This window comes from Pseudonaja textilis, chromosome 1, assembly GCF_049901715.1.
Source record: "Pseudonaja textilis isolate UNSWEBS1 chromosome 1, rPseTex1.2, whole genome shotgun sequence".
Taxonomy (NCBI): domain Eukaryota; kingdom Metazoa; phylum Chordata; class Lepidosauria; order Squamata; family Elapidae; genus Pseudonaja; species Pseudonaja textilis.
Window position 1 is genome coordinate 141,660,693 of NC_141990.1, and position 26,605 is coordinate 141,687,297.

General features: G+C 36.9%; 1 protein-coding gene across 5 annotated transcripts in view; it reads left to right on the top strand.

Moving 5' to 3' along the window:
- The window catches only part of KLHL29 (kelch like family member 29), a 415,683-nt gene that overhangs the window by 250,651 nt on the left and 138,427 nt on the right, over window positions 1–26,605 (top strand). For all 5 annotated transcript variants that reach the window (XM_087917962.1, XM_026710472.2, XM_087917974.1 and 2 more), the window contains 2 exons: window positions 8,280–8,421; window positions 9,187–9,729. In XM_087917962.1, coding sequence (XP_087774088.1) covers window positions 8,280–8,421; window positions 9,187–9,729 — 685 coding nt within the window. The remainder of the gene's footprint in view (window positions 1–8,279; window positions 8,422–9,186; window positions 9,730–26,605) is intronic.

Sequence of the window (26,605 nt, forward strand, 5' to 3'; positions counted from 1 at the left end):
TGTTTATTTTGTCTCTGAATATGACAGGGAAGAAGACTTTAGAGCAAACTGTTTAAAGTTTGGGGGAATGACTTGATTTATATAATTTTCCAGGGTTATTTCCTTTTTCTTTCAGTTTTTCTTCTTTTAAATGTAATTCAGGTTTATCCTGCATTGTAAATTTGGCGTGTGTTTGTGTGTGGTGTTCTTTTATATAGTCTAGAATTGTCTATCTAAAACAGAGATTTTAAAAAGAGTTTACAGCCATTCTAAGTAAAGATGGCAAACAATTTATTGTATAATCGTGTTCTGACCTAGGCTTCCTTACAAAGTATAAAACACAATCTTAGTCCTGGCAAAACCTCTTTTATTTCTATGGCTGTGAATTACGTTCAGTTACAGCCTGCAAACAGTCTTTCAGGGGAATGTTTATAAGCACCCACTTTCTTGCATTTGGAATGCTGACAGAGTACTAATTGCCAAATGCAGGGCAAGGCCAAACTTACACAGAGTCACACAGAGCTTTTCAAAGCTTGAATCAACCAGGCGAACTAATTGCTTCCTGAAAAAGCTCACGTCCCGTTTGCTCCTCTTTTATGTCCTATGGGAGGGGCCAATCATCTCCAAGGTGTGGCCTTACTCCTGAATCGGCCCTGCTTTGTCAATTGTTTTTGTCTTGCGGTAGCCCTGCGCATGTGCAGGCTGGGAACCGGTTCCAGTAACTCCCCCGCCTCACTGCTGTCTGAGTCTGAAGGCAGCTGATGACTGCCAGCCTGCCCTGGCCCCATCCCTGCCGCTGATGCAGAGCCCTTGTCTAAGCCCTCCTCAGCCTACAAGACTGGCCCAGGTTCCTCCCCAACCTCCTCTCTACTGTCCGCCTCTGCTGTCAGCTGCGTCAGCCACCGGCAGGTCACAACAAATCTGTGCAAGAATAAATAAGCTGCTATTCATTGCTATGCATCCTTGTCCCTTTGAGGGCTTAATGAGTAGAAAGAAGGAAGAATGAAATAGACCTACCAGTCTTTACAGAAAGTCTGCAAGGACGGTGTCCCTGGGCCCTTCTACCTTCTTCCAAGAAGTAGCCATGTGTGTTACTTGTACTCATCAAGCATTCATAATGATTTTATGAAAGAAAAGCCATCCTACTGTAAAACCTGTAGAAATTACTGCAGTAAAGTAATGTGAAGGGCGGTAGAATCTCCCAAATATTAAAAATTGTGGGGTTACGAGCAAATGGGTTGAATTTCTGACTGATTCATGTTTTATATTGGGACGTAAAGATAGGATCACAGATGATCACAAAACCAGATGAAAACATTGATAAATGCCTCTTCCATGAAAGTGTCCAAATGCAAAGAGAAGAATGTGTTTGATTTAGTATATTTGATCTATAAATTTCTTATGGCGCAAACACAACACGTTGTTTGCTGTAGAGCTGACAAATCAAAACAACAGAGATAACCTCAGGAAACAATGCTGCACAACTTGAAACCTGATGTGGGGGAGTAACTACATATGCTGGCAAATCTGTTAGCCCAATTTTAAAGGTAGAGGGGAAGCACGATTCTGAATTTCTTTATTATTATTTATTGAACTGAACAAACATACATTAGGTTTGGCCTGTAGTGCACACGGGAGAGCAGCCTTCCAGATATGTTCTCTCGTAAAAGAAAGGGGAAAAAAAGGAAAAGTAGAAAGATGGAATGTATTATAAGTAACTCCCAAATGGCTAGATACTTTCTGGAAATTGAATTCTCAATATGTCTGAAGAATCCAAATTAGGAAAGTCTGGATTACAGTTATCTATGAGATTAATTGTTGAAAGTACTGAAAATGGTAATTGAGGAACACAGGCTTCATTTATTGTGTATGGATTGTTGCACAACTTACAGCACAAAAGAACCAAGCCCTCCGCAAAGCCAGAGCTGCACATGCTGCAACAATGGTGCCCACACATGTCTGCCCAACATGTGGCAGAACATTCTGTGCCTGTATAGGCCTTATCAGCCACCTGCGGACACACCGTAGACAGCCCACACCGTGGACAGTTAGATGTCAAGGTCCTCTTCTAACACCAAGGACGAACATCATCATTGATCGTTGCACAACATTTTTTAAAAAATTAAAAGAAAAAAGTTCAGGAGCAGGAATTAAGATATGAGTTTTCACATGATGAGGACCGTAATCTTTGCTGCTCTATCCACTGATCTTGATCATTTTATAATGAAAATAATTATTGTTATGACTGTCAGTCATTCCAAACTTTTTCTAAAGGGAACTATGGCTTTGGCATGCATCATCAATACTGTTGGAGCATTGTTAAACTTTTCAGAGATATAGGCTTCCTAATAAATTAATCATAGCTGAAGAAATGTCCCTATTGCTACTTGATAGTTGTGAAAACTTCATTGTGCAGATTGTTGCAGTCTTACTGCATTGGTCCTATTTTGTTTTTCAACCTATCTCCAGTGATACTTCTTCAGAAAGAAAAAAAGAACTTTCACTTGAAATATTTTTTCATATGTAAACCCAAATTGAGTGCAGAACTCTATTTGTCATTAGATAATATAGCTGAAACAGCCCCAGAATAGTGTTTTGATAATACCTTTTCTTTATAAGTATGTATTCTGAAGCAGAAGTAATTGTTGTTTTTTTCACTTTAGTTGCCTTGTTCAGTAGCTGCTTCTATCCTAGCAGATTTTTTGCACAGTCCATGCTAAGAATAAACTAACTAGCATATAGTAACTCTAAAGCACCTTCCTCCTTCAGACAGTGGCTCCTTTCATTCTATCTATCTTTATGGTGCTCCTTCCTTCCTTCCTTCCTTTCTCCCTCCCTCCCTCCCTCCCTCCCTCTCCATTTTGCTCAAAGCATTCCAATTGGGCTAGTTTTATACTACTATATTCTAGAGGCTTAGATGGGATGAGTTAAAAGTGTTAGCTAGGGTCTAACAAAGTATTACAATTGTACCAGATAACTGATTGAAGTCTGTTTTTTATCAATACCATCAACATATTCTTTGTGAAAAGCAAATTTCCTAAGGAAAATGAAATTAAAAGTATCATCTAGGTATAGCTAAGCGCTTGGGATCATAAATGGATAGATACCATCTCACCAATGAAGGGTAACAGTGTAAGAAATTGATGGCTTGGTAAAAAAAAATATATCTGAAATTTATATAATGACCTTTCCAAAAAGAGCTCTATATGAATCATCATTTTGTGTATTTTGTATTCAGTACAGACATTCTATTCTAGGGGAAATTATTTAATGGTACAATTGTCAGTGTAATTGGTTATTAAGCATGAAGAAGTGCGTGTATAAAGATTGTTACTTTTGTACATTGGACAATGAAAGGAAGGAACTAACCAAATTGTTCCAAGGACACGTTACATACAAACCATATGGTGCTTTACCTTTCATGGGCAGAATTCTACTAAAAGATCTGTGACACAATTTGGAAAACACCTGCCTCTAACAATGTTTATGGGCATTAGCTGTGCCCTTGCCTAACAATGAACAAAAGCATTCAACCATAAAGTCACAAAAAGCTGTTGTTTTCATCTAAGATAGAAGATTTGTTTCTAAAGTACAAAACACTTTGAAATACTTTGAAATGGTAACTTCTCAATTGTTTATATGATTATTTGGCCCATATTAAGGACTGTATGGGGTGAAAAGATTAAGACCATTCAGGGATTATACAATATAAACTCCAAATTAGGTGGCAAGAAACTAGTGCTCCATTTTTCATCACTGTTTTCCACAATAACCATCATACCACCATCATAGCACATCATAGCACAAACACATTAGAGGCTGTGATATCACAATGTTTGGGATACAAACAGATGTTTTAAATTTACATTATACAATTTACAAACAACTAACATGGTGTAATAATTCGTGCTGTAACCCTCCATTCCTTCAGACCAGGGGTGTCAAACTGGCGTCATCACGTGACATAGTGTGACTTTTTTTTGCTTTTGCTAAATTGGGCATGGGTGTGGCCTGCATGTGACACATCCAGTCTGTGGGCTGCGAGTTTGATACCCCTGTTCTAAACTGTTCAGAGGCAGCATCCTTTACTTTTTTTTTTTTTTTTGGCCATGGGTATTGAGAGCTTTGAGAGATAAGTATGTATTTGTGTTTATTTGCAATCAAGGATAGAAAATGGCAAAGCAAAAATCTAAAAATAAACTGAAGTAAAGGAAAACTCCACTTTGCATAAGAAGCTGTTTTCCTGTTACATAACATTTTCATTAAATTTCTTGAATTATGAGTTTAATACAGCTGTAAAAACATCAGAGGAATGCAAGAAACTTGTCAGCATTTGTTCCCTGAATTTATACATCTGTGTAGAGCTTAGGTTTTTTTTATTTGTACATATGCCTTTAGTTTGAAAAACTGAAAAAGTGTTAGAATTTGATCATTTTGTTCAGAAGATTTTCATTTATTTTGCTACAAGTGCAGTGTATGACAAACAAAATCAATGGGGAAGCCAGATTTACTTAACAAACGTGTTACTGACTTAACTGCAGTGATTTAACAATTGTGGCAAGAAAAGTTATGAAAGGGAACAAAACTCATTTAACAACTGTCTTGCTTAGCAATGGAAATTTTGGGCTCAGTTATGGTCATAAGTCGAGGACTACCTGTACAATAAGAGAGACTCATCGTGGTTATTTAATTGTTGAGATATTCTCCATCCTATATATTTGATGTGGAATGAATGTAATTTATTGAGATAAATGTTTTCTTCACTATCAATATAATCTACTATTATAACTGTGGGGATGCCTCATGTTTATTGAAAGTGGCAAGTTTAGCATTACTTATATATGTTCTACATTGGCTCCATGTGAATATTACTTACATTCCATCCATATTCTTCCACATTTGAACTTTAAAATATTTAGAACATGTAGCTTAGCAGCTTATTCTTTTCTTTTTCTCAGCTTGCTTCCCCGTGCTTTTAGTGTCCAGTTCATGCTTGGTATTGAGAAGATTACTGTACTTATTGATAGGTGTGTGACAATTACAGGTTTTCAAATGAATTATTGTGAAGTCTGTTAAAATATATCTATTAAAATACTTTTGAATATGGCTACCATGGAAAAGCAGCTTGTAAACAAATAGGTAACCATCATACCTACATAATCTCTGAACTAGATGATTAAAATAGGTTACATGGGGCTTCTTTTGGAAAGCAGTTCGAAATGATAGAGTTGGCAGATTATGTCAACCAAAATACTGACAGGATATGTATTATGTTAACATTATATATCAATTAGCATCCAGACTCAATTTAAGACTCTGGTTCTTATCTTTCAAGCCTAATTAGATTGGAGCAAGGTTATTCCAAAGGCCGTCTACTGACTTTGCTATTATTTTAAAATTAACGATAATGTCAGCCTTGAAAGCCATATTTTACTAGGAAGCTTCGAGGTTGCCACATTTAGTGCCTGGGAATTTGGGAGGGGGGATTTAATAGAGGGGTAGAAGATTAGACTCAACAACATTCTTCTCAGAAAGTCAAGGACATGTTACCTTGCGCCTGAAGAGGAGTGTCTAGAAGAATGCCTCCAGTTGGGACGACGGTTTGATTGGACCATGTGGTGGACTGGTGGGTTCAGGGGATGGATCTTTGAATTTCTTTTGGGATGGAAAATCAGGAACTCTCAGATTCGGGTTTTCCCAGATGTGCCAATATGACAACTTTAATAAAATGGCACTTTGAGAAAATGCTTGTCTCTGAGTTTATTGGGTTGGAGTTTGTTAGTTGGAACGCTAACATTATATAACTCAGGGCACCCACTGTATTCATCCCATGAGGAAATTGTCTCGATCCCACCATCAAAAGTGAATCAGTTCCTTATTTCAATTTATAAGTCCTTTTTCTCAAGGGCTCAGGTTTGGAGGCTTTCTTGGTGATGTCCCTCGCTGGTAAAACTCTCTTCTCAGAATAGACCAGTTTCTTTTATTTCGTCCTATTCTTTTGTCTGAAAAATTCTGTAGTTTTCTCTATTTTCTATGACTGATTCAAGGGGATGTGTTATGTGTGTACTGTTAAAATATTTTTTTTTCCTGAAAGGTGTGCATCTGAAAGACAGGTTTAGTGATATTATAAGTAAATAAACAAAATAATTGCCATTGGGTGCCATTGGGCATCTTGATATTTAATACCTGTCCTTTCTGTCTCTTCCTGAAGTATACGCTTTTGAAGTATCACAGCCACAAAGCCTTTCAGAGGTTGTCTATTCAAGCAAGTAGACATTTGGCCTCTCTTTTCTTTCCTTTTGAAACGCATACCTGAAAGTATGTTTCAAGCAATTTACCTCTTTCATGTGTTCCTTATTTAATCCAAATAAGTGTGTGACATAAAAGCTAAAAAGCAAAGTACACCATAATGCAATTAGTTCCTGTGATGTCTACAGAACATTTTAGAAAGACCATCTCTTTTACAGTGGCCAACGAACATATCAGATAATTAAAGCTAAAATAAATGTTGCGGTGTTCTACCAAAGACACAACATTCCCTTTACCGTGGCTCTGAATTTCCAAAGCAATAATTTATATCTTCAGGACCACCAAAATGTAGCATTCCAAAACAACAATGGGTTTAACAGAAAAACAAGTCTGTTATTAGGTTGTTGTTTTTTTCATTTAGCATTAAACATTTAATAAATAATCAGGAACTTTTATTGGGCTCTTTCTTCTCTATTTTTGATTTCCTGCATTGTACCTCATAATTATTAGGCACTGTAAATTAAAATCAGTAGCTTCTTTCTGACTGAATCAATACTAGTTTGGGAGTGTGTTTGCCTTCCGACAGATAAACCTACCTATTAAGAACCAGGAATTGTGAACCATGTTTGAGGCAAAATAAAAGAATGTTTTGACTGACAGAGGATATTCTGTTTCATCTAGGCAATATGATATTTTCTCCCCAAACACATTTAAATTAGAACACACATATTTTGGACAACTTCTTTTTCTATTGGGATTTATCTAGGTATCCATGTGTGATAAAGAAGGTCTGTGTTGTTGTTAGATTTGTGCAGGGAGGGATATAATACTGAAAACTTAATTCCCTTCTCTGGCAGAGACATAAGGAGAAACTGGGAAGCACCTTAGTTATCATATTAAACATTTATTTTTCTTTAGATATTTTTATAAAGCAATCCTTTTGCTTGCATCACAGAACCCTACTCTTTTCTGCTCATTTCTTTTAACACCCAGAAAAACAGCCAGTACGAACATGGTGCAACTTATATTGTCTTTATGTATTATTAGTTACATTTCAAAGATTCTTACGCAATAGGGCCTCTCTAAGTCCATTTCTTCAAAAATGGCATATGCTTTTTCATTATTGGAATAGGGACAATAAAGAGAAGATCCCAACATGAAATTATGTCACCCGGATAGCTAAACTTTTTATTTGTGTAATGTCAAATAACTGTGATGAGTAATAAATTGTATTGGAGGTGAATTGTACCATATTTTCCGGACTATAGAGCGCATCGGAATATAAGCCGCACCCACTAAATTTTAAAAGAAAAAAATATTTTTACATATATTAGCCGCACCAGACTATAAGTCGCAGATATATACGTTGTGAAATGAGATATTTACACAGAAAGAGAAGAATGCTCTTCGCATGAGGCCAGACGTCTCCAACGTCTCAACGATTCATTAACGCCAAGCTTATGTGCAGCACCTCTGTTTCCTTCCTGGATAGACAGATCGATTGCTTTCAAGTTAAAAGCTGCATCATATGCTTTTCTTCATGTACTTTCCATGATGAGGGTGTGAAAAATATTTTGCGTTCGTGCATGTCGTGCTGCTTGTGTCGAGCGCGCCAAAAACTACCGGTAGCATCTTCTTGCGTCTGTCACATTTTTGCGCCCCCTGATGGCAGTTAGCGAAGAAAAATCTATAGATAAGCCGCATTGTTGTACAAGCCACAGGGTTCAAAGGGTGGGAAAAAAATAGCGGCTTATAGTCTGGAAAATACGGTACATTGATAGTAACATTGTAGAAACTCTGTGATGATACATATTGATTGTCGAGGCAAGTAATTAGATTGGGAGAGGAAATGTTCTTTTCACAGCCACTTTTAAGGTAACAATTGTTGGATTAATCATAATACTTTACAGACAGTAAAAATTACATTATGCTCTGTCTAATGTTGACCTAGTTAAATGCGATATAAAACTTTATACAAAGCATGCAAAGAACCATAAAAATTCTGTGTGTATATGTTTAATTTCAATGTGTTTTCTTTCATTCTCTGGCAGACACTTTCCATTTCCAAGACGGATAATCAACCACAAGGATTAGCAACCAGTGTAAGGTGGGGGCAGACACCCATCAATCAGTCTACTCCCTGGGATACAGATGAGCCACCATCTAAACAAATGAGGGAGACTGAAAACCCAGGTATACTTTCAGCCTTATTTGCAATTCTGCTGGAGAAAATTGTTCAAAGCAAATTCAACATGCTCTTTCCATTCCACTCTAAATAAGGCTTCATCGTGAGTCCCTTTTTAAATATCACAGTTGGCTTTGCTTTCTAGTTAGAAAGACCTCTTCAGGTTACTCTATGCCATGGCTAATACGAAAGTATTAAGATGCTGTGAATTTGTTAAAGTTCTTTCTTCTGCCCTTTCTGTGTCTGTTTATCCTGTGCCAGAATAATAATAAAATCCCCCTGGTGTTTAGGTTTAGGTCCTTTGGTTATGGTGTTATCTAGATGTGTTTCATACATAAAGTCTCTTTTTGTGTTCAGAGCCACCTGAAACATTTTCCAGCATCCTGATACATCCGGCTTTGCCAGGCGCCTAATTATAATCTCTTTGTAGCGGCTGGAACATGGTTATTATACACACTGAGTGTTTGTCAGGTAGCCATAAAAACACATTGGAGAAAGAGGTTAATCTTTTTGGAAGCAGAAAACTACAGAAAACTGTAAACATAACTGTCCTGCACATTGATCGGGATTTTTAAATGCTGGTACTTTCCTGCCATATTATAGCATTTACTGCTTTGCACTTAACATTTTGGACTGGTGTCAGTCCATCCCTCTGGTTATAAGATAGAAGGGGACAGACTCAACAGAATCACATTTGCGGGGGGAGCTATTTGGGGGGGGGGGACTTGACTTTTTGCAAAAATCGTTCTTATTGCTAGCTTTCCTTTTTCCAGGTACAGCTCCATGGGTTACAACAGTTGCAGCAGGTAGCCAACCAACTCTTATAAGTCATTCTTATGGGATGAATCAGCCACCGACCTTCAGCCCAGCAGTCAACGTCCAAGCCCCTGTCATTGGAGTCACACCCTCACTCCCTCCACATGTTACCCCCCAGCTTCCATTAATGCCAGCTCATTACCAGCTTCCGCAGCAGCCTTCACGGCCTCTCAGTAACATGGTTGTGAATCTGCAAAGCCAGCCTTTGTACACAAACAGTCAACCCATTACTATGTCTTCTATGACTGGGGTTGGTCAGGTGACTCACCCAGGCCATGGGGCAGTAGGGAATGGTCACATGACTTGTCCTGTCCTGCCTCCACCACCACCTGCTTTGCCTTCAGCTGCCCTACCTAATAGTGTTCCAGCCACCAATGGGCAGGCTGCTCCTCAGCTTCCTCCTAACCCGACGGGCAATCAGGACAACACAAATGGGGTGCAGATGCTACGGACTGTTGGTGTGGGGAAATACGAGTTTACAGATCCATGGCATCCAAAAGGTAAGTCAGCCCAAACTCTTCATATTTTGGGTAATCGGTACCTTCAAGGATATGTCCACTTTGTGGAGGGCAATAAGATAGTAATATTGAACTTCTGCCAGCAGCCGGAAGAAGAGGAAGTCCTGCCAATTAAAGCCTCTACCGTGTTGACAGTCTTGCACCAGCACTTTGGCATCTGTTCTCCTGCCTTGTATCTGAGGTAGCTTTTCATGAATTAAAGATGATAAACTTGCTCTTCCAAGAAGACAGAGGGGAAAAATGTACTTGTTTTGGTACGGAATAACACTTCCCAAAGTATCTCGAATAAGTAGAGATTCATATATGAAAGCACATGAGACTGCTGTTGCTCTTTGCCATGGTTTTTCTTTTATTTCTCTTGAGAAGCCCTTTCTTATAAGTCACACCACCATCTTTCTTGCTTTTGTTGTGCTTTTCGAGTTATGCTGTTTCCTATGAAGTGTCAGAATTTTTTCTCCTTTTAACATTTAGAAAAATTAGGTTGACGTTCCAATCAGCTCTGGGTACTGGATAGATTAATTAGCCTGAAAAAAATAATACGGACATCCCATAGGTTTTGCCACTCAAAGAGCTATTTTACATAGCATAGTTGAAATGATCCTATGTAAAACTATCAGACTCTTCGGGTTGATGTTAGCCCAACATCAGCAGCAGGATGGGAAAGTTCCCTGGTGCAAAGAATTAGATGTGCATCCAATCGTGTTTGGATTGGCCCTGGGAAATCAAGAGGGCAAGGAATCAGCAAATGGGCGAAAGCAAATCAGATCTGTGTGCTCTGAATTGTGTGCGTATGCATGGTCAGCCTTTGCTCTGTCCCAGATGGATCAACATTCTAGCAGTAGGCCAGTTTTAAATCTGTCAGGGGGAAAAATATACAGGTGCCAACACACTATTTGGATATGGAAACCGAGTTCATGTTGTGTATGTTCATGTATATGTGAGATCATTGTGTGTGTGTACAACATTGTGTGTGTGTATGTATGTAGATATATATATATACAGATATATAATATGTCTAACAATGTGAAAGACAAGTAATTTATCCTTTTAAAAATATAAAGAGCCAGATATTTAAATTAATTCTTAAAATTTTAGACCCTTATGTTGAGGGTTTTTATGGATACATGAGAATAATGGCTTTACTGCCATTACTGTTCTTCTTTGTATTTCTAACGATTTTAAAGATTATTTTTGTCTTAGTAGAAAAAAGCAGGACAATTAATAAGGTTGAAAAACTATCTCAACAGTTAATAAGAGAGGATCTTTCAAATATTAAAATGCCTTGCTGACAAAATTCAAATGCTAATGTATAATTCATGAAATCTAAAGCATCAGAATAATTTGATTTTTTTTTTCTGGAGATGGTTCTTAAAAAATTGACAGAAATGCAAAGATTTAATATCCATGTTCCAGAACCATTTTAAGCTAATTTTCCTCTCCTGTGTGTCCTGGGCTAAGCTTACTAAAATAAGATGAGCCCTTTTGATAGGAAGTAGGTCTAACACAGATGTTTATTCTTGCAGTTCACACCTAGAATCAAAGACGAACTCCTTTCCTGGAAGATGTGCATCCCATGCAATGAAATGGAGCCAGCATTCACATTAACAGATGACAGTCTTAGCTTTATGGTCATAAATTGTAGGGCACGCAAATGAATTAAATTTTACTAGGTTCCCAGTTTATAGTCCTCCCCGTCTGATTTATTCTCCCTCATTTAATAGTAAGGAGAGATTAAAGAATTCATATACAAATGCCTGAAAAGCAAAAGTAATTTATATATTTATTTATTGGAAGATTTATTTCCTTTCCTCCTTAAAAGCATGTACTTTGAAGCTATAATTGCACTTGTCAGATCTAACATCAAACAAGTAGATTTATAATCTAGTTAAATAAGAAGAAATCTTCAATTTCTCAACTGGGCTCTATACTTAAGCCACGTTTAGAATGAAAACCTTAATATAAATTATCTTGCGTTCATACAGAGAATAGTTTAATATCCCATTTAGATGTTTTGCATTTTTCAAATCTGATTAATTTTAGCTTTGCATGTGGCTGGCTGTATGTTCTCAACAAAAGGGGACAGTTATGGTTTAAATATAAAAACAAAAACACTTCCACTAGTTTTTAGAGATTTTTTTTTTCCTTATTTTGGATGAATCCCAGTATGCATGATAAGGACATTTGGCTAGAGGTGTTTCTTAATCATTTTTTATAGTCTTTCAGTTAGTATTACCCCATCTGATACAGAAAAGCAAGCTTCCCTATTTTACATTTGACAGTCTATTTCAATATAGTATAACTGGTTTGCAATTCCTCAAATAGAAGAATGTGTCTTGCCAGTCTAGAAGTGGGAAACTGATTTAAAATTGCACATTTTGTTTTTCCTAATTATGTTTCAATTGGGAAATGAATTGTATTCCTATAGGATCTCCACTAGAATGCACTCAAATATTTTTGTCATAAGCCATTCCTATTTTATAAGATAATATTTGCAAATAAATGCATTGCAAATAATAATTTCAGTGCAAAACAAAGAATTAACTGGATATCCCATTTGCAATAGGTCAATGTTTTTCTAGAGAAAAGTGGAAATTAAGTTCTTTTTGTTTTCATCTGATTTGCTTTAAATATTCTTTATGATCAGAATATGTCAGTTGAAATTTAATTGGTTGCTTATACTTGGTAGTGATGGGGTAGAGTATTTTTAGATAAGTGTTTAAATGTTTTGACTTGCTACATTATTTTAACAATATTTTCCTGTTACATATATTAAGAAATTAGAATTTTATTGATGCAGTTATTGGAACTTTTGTAAACTATTTCTCTTCTTCTTTCTCATTCATGCTCAGTATTTCCATACCATCAACATTAGAAAATGCTATGGGTAAAATAAAAACAGCTACAAGTGACTTAAATTAATATTTATGCTCCCAAAAATTCTGCCATCACTAACTACATGGAAAATTAAGCCCAGTGTTCCTTGTTTTCTACAGTTGCCTGAAATCTAGAAATAACATTGGGCTTAATGTCATTGGGGCATGTAGAATCACAAATTAGCGTATCGTACCATATAGATTTTTACGTTTCTACCATTTTGTGTCTCTATTTTAAGTGTAATTTATCCCAATATTAGATAAAAACATTAGATAAAATTATATTTTAATTCCCACTGAAATTAGACTAATTGGCTGCTCTGAGGAATTGTTTAATCAGCTGAATAATTTTAAAGACCTTACTTAAAGCATTTTATAAAAACTATGAGGAAATGCACTAGTTCACAGACAGTATGCTTCGAAATTATTAATCAAACGCTTGTATGAACTGCTAAAATTAAACTGGTGGTTCCTTCAGATACGTTTGACTGTTTCTCTGTTTTGCCTTGTTGAGCATCATCCATAGGAACACAGTTTTTTCCCATTACATTAAATATTTGTCCCAAATGAAGCTTACATTTATGTTCTGAGAATAACTAATTTTTCCAAGAGAAAAACTACAGACTAGAACCTCTAGTGGTTAAAGACTGGATGCACAGTATATTCCCAGTAACCCTGTAAAATTCTCCTCCAAAAGACCCTGAAAATTCACATTTCATTTTACCAACTATGAAAATATCATTTAGAAAAGAAAATGGATGTATTGTGTGTATGTGTTGTTTATATGGAAGAACTTTTGGATACATATATAATTTTCTTCAAGAACCCTCTGAGTTGAGTGGTGTGCAGGTACTCCTTGCTTGCTAACTGCCTTGTTTAGCAACCATTTGAGAGATGTAAAAAAATTTACATCCATGTAAAAAAATAAAAAAGCAGCTTCATGACCAATCCTTCCCTTTATGACTGTTGTGGTATCTACTGTTATACTATCACCATTTGGGTGTTTCATAACCAGTGTACATTTACAACAGTTGGAGTGTCTTAGAAACTCTGTTGCTAAATATTTTTGTGACTTATGTAATTGTAAACTTTTAGCAATGTTTTTAACACTTTGGGGATTTTCTTTAAATTTTATTAGCTGCCCTGAATATTCACTGATGTGGAAAGCTGGAGAATCTATCAAATAAACCAATACAAATAAAGCAGAGCAGGAGTATTCCTTTGTACTCTTTTTTGTTTTCAGTTGCTCCATCTAGTAGGTTTCAGCTGTATTCAGCTACATGGGATCCTCCCTATGATGAGAATATAAATAGTGCAGACGGCAACATTCACTTGTCTTTTTTTAATAAGAATTGATCTAAATCCATGTATCTTTGCATAAATGGGAAGGAAAACAATTCATGAGACAGCTAGACCCAAATTGTTTAATTCACATGAACCATTGATTACTACTACTACTACTACTACTACTACTACTACTATTACTATTATATTATAATAATAATAATAATAATAATAATAATAATAATAATAATAATAATAATAATAATAATAATAATAATAATAATATAAAAATATAGAGAGAGAGGCACAAAAAGAAGAACATGTGGTTCTCCAGAGCTTGGCAGACAGAGTCAGAGATTAGAACCTCTTTGCTTCTTATCTATTTCAGCAATTGAAATAATTTAAATGTACTTCTTAAATTAAAAATCCCTAGTTAAACAGATTCTCCAGTATCCATATTACCTGCAAACCAGTCCTATATGCATATTCCCATTTTAAATCCCAAGAACATTTCAATTACAAACGTTTTATTTGATTCCTCATATCTTGAAGCACAACAAGCTGGCTACATTCACATTTCTGACTCAGTGAATTTCAGGTTCTCGCTACATTATTAGCTCACTATATTTTTGCGGTGTGTGTGTGTGTGTTACATAAAATCTCCAGAGGTGGGAATTAATTTAAATAACTGAAACTGTGATGGTAGGTAGTTGACAGGCTGCCAACAAAAGAGCGGTTCAGTTGAATGCTTTGTTAGCTTCTGGAATAAGAAGCAAAGATGGCACTAGAGAAGATTGCTCCTGAGCATCCTGTCTGTTCCTGCCAAATCTCTGAAGAGTTTTGGATGATCAAGAGGGTAAAGAGGTGCCAGGGGCATTGTTGGTGGAGAATAAGAAGCATGCATGATTAGATATGAGCATGAGCTCAGATTGAAGCCAACTTCGTGGCGGCAAAGCAAAATTACTTATTTGCTTTATTGCAGCTGAGGAATGCCAACCAACTGCACCATTTAGAGGTGTACACCCTACTTGCAAGAAATAGTTTGGATGGCGAGTTGTGATTAACTGGCTGATCCATTTATGGATTGCTTGCAGTCACTTTGGCAGCTGGATAGACAAGGTCCACTGAGATGTCAGAGGTAGCATCCTGTGATATTTTTGATCCTGTGCATCCAGAAGAAGTAGGCAAAGTTTTTAGCTTTGCTACCTGTGGACCTGACCTTTGTCCTCTTGGCTGGTTAAAGTATCAGGAAGGAAATCTGATATTGCATACAAGTTACAGTCAGCATTGCAGCCCTTGAGGAGGAGGGAGTAGGTACAACCAGAAATCATGAAGGAGATGCCAATTTATCTTCTTCTCAGATCCATTGCTGTTGGTTGAAGAAAACATGGTGGGGCATCACTTACAAACAACTCTAAAAGACTACATGCACATGGTAGTGTATATGGAATGAAATATACAGGGGCATGGAATAGCATTATGTTGGTCATCCTCATGAATGATCACTGACAGAATTCAGGTGGAGACAGCAGAACCATCCTCATCCAACTCTTGGCAGCTCTTGACCATATTACTTTCTGGGGCTGTTTGTAAAGGTTGGGAGATACAATATTACAATGGTTCTACTGCTCCTTCCTGAATGGGCAAATCCAGTCAGTAATAGTAGGGGCAGGAGGTCAAGGCATTTCATTATAGGAGAAACCAAGGTTTAGTCCTCTACCATGTCCTGTTCAACATCATTATAAAGATGCTGAAAGAATCCATCTGCTGATGATATCCTATTATGTAAAGGTAGACCTTGGTTGATAATCATAATTGGGTATAGGAAATCTGTCATCAAGCAATACAGTCATAAAATTTAAAAAACAACAGCAATTCTGGTTGCAGTCATTAAGCAAATCACATATGGTCATTAAGCAAACATCACATGTCTGGAGCTTGCAACTTTTTGTCAGCTTCCCCATTTATTTGTTGGAAGCTGGCAGAGAAGTTTGCAAATGCCAATCCCGTGACATGCAGGATGCTCCAAACTTTGTAACTGTGCACCATTTGCCAAGCTCACAAATCATAAATCATGTGGCCTCAGGGATGCTATGGTGACCCCAGCTTTGAGGATTGGCCATAAGTCTCCTCATTCTGTGCCATTCTAACTTCAAGTCAACTCATTTCCTGAACTGAGGACTATCTGCATTTCCTCTTTGAATCTAATAAAAGATGTAGTAATGTCCTGACCATTGATTTGGAGGTTGTCGTTGGATGAATGGATAGAAAAAATTGCTCAGAGAACTCAAGTTAGATGAAGATGTTGTTGGCCTTGTTGGCCTCTTAAAACTTCAACTGGTGCAAAATACAGAAGCCCTTGTATTTACTGGACAATCTCTAATGCCATACAAAACTGCTGCTGTGGGAACAGTGTTGGCAATTGGCCATAATGCTCTGTAAGTCTTAAAACCTAGAAATTTACAAGACTAGCTATCTCAAAAACATTCTGCTGTCTCAATCCCCAAAAAGAGAATACTAGTTGAAGATTCATTAATGTATGTACGATAAGAAAATATCAAAAGTGGACATTCCTGTCTGGGATATTCTCTCCATTGGAAAAGCTTCCTAAAGTGAGGATGGCTTCCAATTTCACACCTCTTCTAGCAACTTACAAAAACCTGGCTTTTCCAAGATGCCTTTGGAATCCGAGTGCTGCAATATGTGATTGTTATTATGTGTTTTTATTGTATTCTACTTTATTCTCTCCATACACTCTACCACCCAACATCCTGTCGTGCTGCCTCATCTTGGCAGGGGAGAGAGTCTGGATAAGCAGAGAATGCTGGGAATGCATACCAAAAGTATATAATTTCAGTAGGATCACCCAAGTTGTGAAGGTCATTCCAGTTGCCCAGCTAAAGCAAGCAGGCATCTGTATTGGACAAAAGCAATATAGGAAAATACTGGAGTCAGATCCTGACGTTGACATGTAGGAAAATAAAATCTGAAACTGCAAAGTCAAAATTACATGGAACATGGCATGTAAGAAGCATAAACACCAGAAAGCTCACCACAGTGACAGATTTAACAGAATCGCAGAGAAGGACCTGTGGGGGTCTTCCAGGGCAACCCCTGATCAAGCAGGAGACACTGTATGATTTCAAAGAAATAACTATCTTCTTAAAAACTGCCAGTGATGGAGCACCGACAACTTCTGAAGGCAAGCCATTCCACTGATTAATTGTTCCAAATATTAAGACATTTCACCTATGATAAATATAAATGTTATTTTTTATTCAATTTCAATGATACCCAACTCCAACAGACTTTGAGCAGATTATAAAGAGCAACATAACATCAAACTACAATAAATTAGACCAAAAAAATTAGGGGGATAACTACCAAGTAAGTACAGGGAAGCCAGACATCACAAAATGTAGAACATCACAAACAAGGGAGTTCCATCCATCTTACCTCAGGCTTTCAAGCCTTCTACCACTAGAAATAGAACCATATGGGTCTTGGGGGGGAGGGCTCATTCCAGAGGGGATACCACATTATACAGAAGGTGGAAGAGGAGCCTAGTGGCGCAGTGGTTAAGGTGCAGTATTGCAGGCAAACTCTACTCCTAGCCTAGAGTACATTGTGGCAGGGCTCAAGGTTGACTTCCATCCTTCCAAGTTCAGTATAATGAGGACCCAGATTGTTGGGGGCAATATGCAAATAATGCTTAACATTGTAAACTGCCCAGAGAATGCTATAAAGCACTATGGGGCAGTATATAAGCCTAAATGCTGTTGCTATTGCTAAGTTGCACTTCCTAGCTCCTGAAAGTCACTGTTTAATCGAGGGGAGCAAAGAGCATGCCTGCCCTATTGGTTTGTATCAGTCAGGCATAAAGCACTAGAAACCAATGGTCCCTCAAACAATCGGCTGGTGCTTATAGAAAGATGAAATGAAATAAATGCAAGTTGACATCTTAGGCATCGTTAAGCTGAAATGTACTGGAATTAGGCACTTGAAGTCAGAGGATCTGTTGTTTTCATAGCCAAGAAAAATTACATCAATTAGTTGTCCCAGACAACTCTTTCATATTATGATTAGCATTTTATGCTCCAAGCATTAATACAGAAGATACCTTATAAGGAATTTTATGATCAAGTACAATTTGAAATTGATCTACATTGTCTTGTGTCACTTTTTGCCTTTTTACACCATTTAGAATCTTTCATGATAGAGCATTTCATGCATTTCTTCCATCATTTAACAGTTAAAATTACTATATAGGCTGTGGAGAGAAAATACAACAAAGGCTAGCACTCAGTAAAACAGCCATGGCCTTTGTATACCTACAAAGACCAGAATCATGTGGGCTATTCTATTATGCGAACAAAGTCAGACTTTAAAAGAGCAGGATAGAAAGACAGTTGACAATGCTGGACTTTTATGTTGGAGAAGACTGTTGAAAATATTCTGGACAACCAAGAAAACAAACCAATGGGTTATTGAATGAATCTCACTTGAGGCATAAATGGCCAGGCTCAGGTTACATCCAACTTCAGATATGTTAGCCAAAGAGTCCTTGGAAGAGACTCCAATACTGGGAAAGCTAGAAGGAAAGAATTTAGAATAACTTTATTGTCACTTCGAATGTACGCTAATCAGCATACATTAAAATGAAATTTCATTGCATACAGCTCTCAAAGGGTCTCCACCTTATTCTCAGAGAATAAGGTGACAACCAGCAACAAGTTGAACGGATTCAATGGTGGCAGAAGAGACTTGAAAGAATAAGTTAAGGATAGATTTTCTTGGAGAACATCTGTGTGGTGGCTAGGAGTCAAAAACAAATTGATGGCACATAATAAGTATAGGCTGTGGAGTAATTGGTTTATATCTAAATAAATTGACTCAGATTAGTGTAAAAGATCACATGCCAAGGTCTTGTTTCTGTATCTCTTCAGTGTCCTGAGAAGGATATCAAAAGTGCATGTCTATGCTTTGTGTTGCCTTTTACACCATAAGCATTCTTGTGAGCATTGTAACTTGGACATTTTTAGCTCCTTATCCTGTACTTAAGTTCTGATGTTGCCATGATTTCCTCTTGCAACATCCTTTTTTGTCCTATTACTTAGTGATTGATTATGTGCCATCAAGTCAGTGCTGCTTCTTAGCAACCAAGGAGATAAATTTTCTCCAGGAGATATCCCAATCTGGTCTTTCAGATTGTCCAACAGTGCCTCTTGCTTAGTATTTTTGCTTGTTCTTTGCTTCATATCAGAAATCACTCATGCAAGTAGAATTATATTTCAGGTCATATCTCAGAAATATCCTTATGTTGAAAAAGAAAATAATTTGATACATCAAAGGCAACATTAGGTGTTTTTTTTTAAAAAAAATAGTTGTTTACATAGATCATCCTCTTGTGATTTATAATTAGTCTTAGGAGGATACATTTTTTAAAAGGAAGAAAAATAATATTGTTCCTCTTCAGTAATTAAATGGTAGCCTTTTATTCTTCTTGGGGAAGGAAAAGAAATACACTCTAACTGCTGTTGCTTTTCTAAATAAGTAATTATAAAAGACACAGCACATATGAGAGCAATGGTAACCATGAAGCTAATTTCTTCCATCTATCATCAAGCAATTTATGCTATTTTGCTATCCCAGATCTAATCCAGTTCTCTATTTGTTGGTCCTTGATTTAAGTACATTGATGCATTTGTTAGAAAAATACTGTACTTACATAACCCATATTAGTGTCAACAGAAATACAATCTTTTGCCTTTGTGTCTTGAAAGTAACAAATTTGCAGTTTCTATTTATGATGTATTTTTTTTTCCTAAGTAGGATTGGTACTGTTTCCTCATTACTGTTTCTTCACTGAGGTCTCTGCCAATTCCAATGTTAACTCTGAATGAAGAGATACCACTTTGAAGGAAAAAGTCTGGGACTTGGGGGCTTGGATGTACAGCCGCTACTGGATAGGCAAGTGGAGGCCATGGCCGGCACCACCTTTGCCTGGGTTTGACTAGGGTGACAGTTAGAATGCTGCCAGGAGCAGAAGGAATTTGCCTTACCACCACACAACTGGATAAGAGGTTCTACATGAGGCTGCCTCCCACAAGGCAAAAACAGTCAGAAACTTCAGCTGGTGCAAAAGAGACTAATACTTTCTGAATTTTGCTCAAAACAAACAGAATACAATCACGCATAAAAATTGCTATTACCATTTTCACTGCTACCATTTCTGTGTCCCTTCTAAGATGGCACTAAATAAAGCTTGTGACATTAAGATAAAGACAACAAAGCTAAGCATCACCATAGCTAGCTCTGATTTGGAATTGAGGCATAAAGGTTAAGCTGGGAAAAACACTTCTTGCCTACAGCTACCATATAACCTCCAAAGCACCCTTAGACTACAAGCTTGTTTGGGGGGCATTATCCCTCCTCCCACCCATACATAAATGTTGGGAGTTACTTCCAAAGTTATCGTACTGATGGGGAACATTTGTAGTTTGCCAGATTTAACCTTTATTTATTAATTCTCATCAGGCTTATTGCGGCTCATCCATACCTTCCCTAATAGTAGCAGCTGAAAAAGATAAGCAAGATAGGCACATATCATCCATATATTTATGGCAATGTATTCTGTATCTCCTGATGAGCTTGCCCAGTTGTTTCAAGTAAATTTTAAATAACATGAGGGACAAACTCTGAGGAATGCTACAATCTAATATCATGGGGCTGAACGTGATTCTGTCAGCTTTACCTTTTGTAACCAATCTCTGAGGAAGGATTGGGGAAGCATCTTAAAATATTCTAACTCTTTTTCTGCCAGGCATCTCAGGCGGATGCCATATTTGAGGGTATCACACTACTGAGAGATACATTGGAACTTGTAACGGGTTTTATTATTGGAAGCAACAATTTAAATAGACTACATGTCTTTTAAAATGGTGGTATGAGGAAAGCGTAATAAGAAGTGGAAAGGTTGGCAGCAATCATTTCAAAAGCTGAAGTTGAGAGGTTCATATAAAAGCGAGATTAGGAACCTCTATTTTTTGCTGAACTACAGTTCCCAGCAGCCCAAAGTCACCACGCCTGAAGAATTCAGCCACTTTTGAGAGTGCCACACTTATACAAAAAATATAGATATGTATCTCATATGTACTTACACTTGATCTAGTAACAATATAATACTATTTGCATTGTATATTGCTGAAGTTTATAGCATTTTCCCTCAAACAACCAATGTACGATTATATAGAGGCAATTCTGACTTCACAGAAAAGCATTTTCGTCCTCTGTACAAAATCATTATATTCTTTTTTGTTATACTGTGTAGAGCAAGAAGTGAACTCTTGACCTTCTCCATTAAGAGTTTCTTTAATTCACTTTCATAGTAGTGAAGTGATAAAGAAAACACCTTTTGAGAGATAAAGACATTTCAAAGTTTTATTAAAATGAAAAAAATCATTTACCTCATTTTTTCTTTAGTCCAGGCATTTGAAATAAGCACAGAAATCCATATATATAAACAAAAGAGCCTTTTAGCCATATTACTTCAGAAAAACAATCTCTTTTAATATTCCACAGGTGCATCTGCAATAGAATCTTGCTAAGCAAAATAATTATTCCTAAAGGCACATGTTTGATGCCTTGAGGCAAAACTTCAAGAAAAGAACAGAAACAGAATGTATTTGTTCAGTATATGTGGTAAGGAGATGAAATTGGTAGTGTGCATTATCAGTATAGTATGTATTACTGATAAGATGTATCAAACTCTTGAACTCAGGGCCACTGACATAAAGACCATAGCCAGAAATATAATTTACTGGTGAAAATAAAAGAAAAATAGCTATGTAGCTGCAAAGAGGGAATATTTCATCATGTTTTACCTTCAATTTTGGTATACCTGACAGTTCCTAATAGCTTTGAGGAGTATTTATTTATTTAATTGATGATTGTTGATTATGTGCCATCAAGACTGCCCACTCATAGTGACCACATAGAATTTCTCCATGACAATCTGTTTTTAACCTGATTTTTTCAGGTCTTTCAGCAGCTCCCTCTCTGAGTCCATCCACCTTGTTGTCATCTTCTCTTTTCTTCTACCTTTCCTAGCATTAGAGTCTTCTCCAGAGAATTATTTATTCACATGGTGTGTCCAAAGCACAATAATTTGAATCTGGTACTTTGTGCCTCAAATGATAACAGATACCAGATAATCAGAGTTGGAAGGGCTCTTGTAGGTCATCTAGTCCAACCTCCCACCCAAGCGGGAGACCCTACACCATTTCTAACAAATGGCAGTCCAATCTCTTCTTGAAAGTATCAAGTGATGGTGCTCCCACAACTTCCGAGGACAAGGTTTTCCATTGGTTGATTGTTCTCATTGTCAGAAGTTTCTCCTTAGTTCCAGGTTAAATCTCTCCTTGTTCAGTTTCCATCCATTATTCCTTGTCTGGCCTATAGGCGCTTTAGAAAATAGCTTGACCCCTTCCTGTCTGTGGCAGCCCCTCAAATATTGGAAGACTGCTATTATGTCTCCCCTGGTCCTTCTCTTGACTAGACTAGCCAAGCCAAATTCCTGTAACCATTCTTCATATGTTTTAGTCTCCAGTCCCCTAATCATCCTGGTTGCTCTTCTCTGTACTTTTTCTAGAGTCTCAACATCTTTTTTATAGTGTGGTGAACAGAACTGGATGCAGTACTCTAGGTTTGGTCTTACTAAGGCTTTATCCCTTGATCTTGATTGTATCCCTCTGTTAATATAATTTAGGATTGCATTAGCTTTTTTGGCGGCGGCTGCACGTTGCTGGCTCATATTTTCTGGTAGTCCACTAAGACCCCAAGATCCCTCTCACAGTTACTGCTATTGAGTCTGGTTTCACCCAATCTGTATGTGTACTTTTGGTTTTTCTTGCCTAAGTGTAGGACTTTACTTTTTTCTACATTGAATTTCATTTTGTTAGATACGGCCCAGTGTTCTAGTCTGTCAAGATGGATCTGGATCTTGAGCCTATCTTCTTGGGTGTTAGCTGTTCCTGCCAGCTTAGTATCATCTGCAAATTAGATAAGTTCCCCTTCTATTCCCTCATCTATGTCATTAATGAAGATATTGAAGAGATATTGAAGGGCCTAAGATGGAACCTTGTGGCACCCCACTGCTTACTTCCCTCCATGTAGACTTAGACCCATTAAGGACTACTCGTTGAGTATGGTTTGTCAGCCAGTTGCGAGTCCATCTAGTGGTGGTGCTATCTATTCCACTTTTTTCTAGCTTACTAAGAAGTAGGTTGTGGTCTACTATGTCGAATGCCTTGCTGAAATCCAAATATATTATGTCCACAGTATTTTACTAATTTAGTCAGTATGTTGAAGAATGAAATAAGATTGGTTTGGCATGATCTGTTCTTAACAAACTCGTGCTGATTTCTAGTTATTACTTTACTTGTTTCTAGATGTTGGCAGATCTGTTTTTTTATCTTTTCCAGTATCTTCCCAGGTATTGATGTTAGGCTGATTGGTCTATAGTTTCCTGGGTCTGTTTTTTTTTTTCCTTTTTTGAAGATGGGAACCACATCAGCTCTTTTCCAGTCCTCTGATACTTCCCCGGTGCTCCAGGATTTTTGAAAGATATGGTGCAGTGGTTCTGAGATGACCTCTGCCAGCTCCTTTAAAACTCTGGGAAGTAATCCATCAAGCCCTGGTGATTTGTGTTCATCAAGATCAGACAGGTGTTCTCTTACTATTTTTTTGCTTATCTTAACTTTTATTTCTGGTCTGTCTTTTACAGTTATGTTTTGGGTGGGTTGAGCTATAGTTTCTTTTTGCGTGAAGACTGATGCAAAGAATGAGTTAAGCAATTCTGCTTTCTCTCTGTTGCCTGTTACTTCCTTGCCATCTTCTCTCTTTAGTGGACCGACTGTTTCCTTGATTTTTTTCTTGTTATTTATATGTTGGAAGAAACTTTTTTTATTATCTTTGACTTTTGTTGCAAGTCTTTGTTCGTTCTGAGCCTTTGCTATCCTGACTTCGTTTTTGCAGATTCTGGCTATCTGCTGATATTCTGCCTTAGTTGTATGTCCTTCTTTCCACTTTTTGTACTTGTCCTTTTTTTCTTTCAATTTGCCAGAGAGATCTTTGTGCAGCCATACTGGTTTCTTCCTGGATCTAATGAAGTTGATTTGTTTCTTGATCTTACTTATTTTAATGAAATAAATAAAACATTAATAAAAAGTAGGTCAATAATACATCACAGTTTTTATATAATGAGTCTGAGTTACTATTACAATCATGGTACAACAGACACACAGAATCTTGCAAATATTTTTTTTAAGAAAGACATATCAAAAGCCACAACTGTAAGCATATTTAGACTGCCTGTCTAGTTGTATACTTGAGAGAAACTTATTGCTGCAGCTTTCTCTCTGCTACTCTCCATTTTAAATGTGTTATCTTTAAGGAGGAGTCAATGGAGCTATTGGGTTGAAATGAGTTTAACATCACAACATGACCAAGATATCATTTGAAGGAAATCACATTTAAATTAAATTCGTGGGATTTCTTTTAAATACACTCTAAAATAAAAGGATACAAAGAAATATATTAATTTAATGAAGACTGAAGGAACTGTATACAAGATCAGGCTGTTTTGGCCTAAAAAAATATCACGTTTGCAGTAATGCTTTCCAGATTTGTCCAGATCTTGCCTGAAAGTTTGTGTAGGTGCTTTGTGTTCACATGTGCAGGCTCAAGTGTTTGTCTCCCTAGGAGGAATTAGTTCTCTTTTGAGGCTGTGACAGAGGAAGGAGCAGGAATGAAGGATGTCTAGCAATTTTTCCATGGAGATTTGGAGTTACTTTAAATATGTCCTTGGCTCTGATTCTGTTCATTGAAGTAATTTATTTTAATTGCTCCAAGATTAGTGAGAAAACAGCTTGCACAAAAGTCAGTACAAGATATTTGCTGTTAATTTCACTGTCATAGGGGGATAAACCTAAATTGAGTATGCAGACTCTAAGCATGTAAATAAGTATGGTGCTGTACGCGTGTGCATCATATATGGTATGCGGCTCAAAATACCAATCTTTTTTCCATGTGCAATTTTTGTTCTGCTGCCAAGTTAATTTCTGCCAGTGTGGCAGATTGATTTAGGAAGCTGTTTACATCACTGGACTGAATGATCTTTTTAAAAGTCAATTTTGCTCTCATTTGAGTTATCCTGGTTTTTGGATCAGCTCCCGAGGGTTGTGAAAAGCCATTAATGGAAAAGAATTAGTGACGAGACTGTTCTTCCCACTCACTGAAGGAACAAAATTGAGGGGAGCCAGGGAAGCAGACAAACATGAATGTAATTCCAAATTTCAATCTTCTTTGTATTATGGGTCATTACCTGTTAATTGACTAAATGGCAGTTGTCTGTGAAGTTTTGTTTGGCTTTTATAATGAAGACAGATGATACAATTAGTATCATTTCTGATTTGGAAATAATGAAAGTGTTGTATCCGTGAGGTACAACTTCCAGCCTACGTGGTATCAGAAATAATTTCCAATTGACACGAGAACAGCTAGGGTTTTATGTTTTATTTTAATGTGTTCAGTACATTGATGTAGTCTGAAAACAGTAATGTGTTCCTTCTTTTTTCTTTCCTTTTCTTTTTTGTTACAGCAGTCATTTTCTTAAGCACTTAAGAACTTCCGTTCATTCTTCAGATTAACCTGCATATTGAGCAACACCTATGGGGCAGAAAGTTTGGGAATCCATTATCATTCTTCCAGCCATTGTAAATTAACTTTCAATAATTGCTCATACTTTGCAACAAGCTACAGTGTAGATGATTCTGGTATGAGCTACACCTAGCATGTTGTGTGAATCCAGCCAGTTCTTGGTTACTCAATAAATCACAGCTAAACAGACCATAGGTCAACCTACTCAATGTCATTTTGTGGCCTCTTTGCCTATTGCAAGAGAAGGTTTGTCATGGTAGGCAAAAGTTTTCAATGCCCGCTCTGGAATCCATGGTTGGATGTTATGTGGAAGGAAACATACTAAGAAGTGCAGGGAGAAAAATCTTTTGCTGCAGCTGAGAGATTTTGCGGAGCTACTGCTGCCTTCTTTGCAGAGATTTATATGCCTTTTTTCCATATGAAAAGGCCTTCCAAAGAAATCTGTAATAAAAACAATTAAATGCATTTAGCCCTATTAAAATAAAATGAAAGTACAAACAGAAAAAAGATGCACATCTTAAATTTTAAACAGAGATGATGCATTCAATTAAAAAAATTGAGATGGCAGCCAAAACTGGTGCATCAGTAAAAAAAAAAAAAAAGCCCTGTATTCCTGAGTCTGCTATTTCTCATATAATTTTCTTTTCTTTTGCACCTAGTCATTTTGATTTTAGAAAACAGTTCTACTTGGCTGTTTCCTAACTTGTATGTATTTCTAACAAAATGCATACAAGATTTAAGGTTGTTGCCACTTGCTTCAGTTTAAATGACTAAATAATTTTGGGGGGGGAATGTGATTATTATATAGGATCAGACCAGCCATCATTCTCTCAATTGCTATAATGATTTGATATGTTTATACATTAACAGTTAACAAATATAATAAAGCTAATGGAGTTCTTCTTGCAAGAAAATTAGGATAATTGAGGAAATAAATTATATATTATAAAGTGCTGCTAGTGTTTATTTTTATGTATTAATAA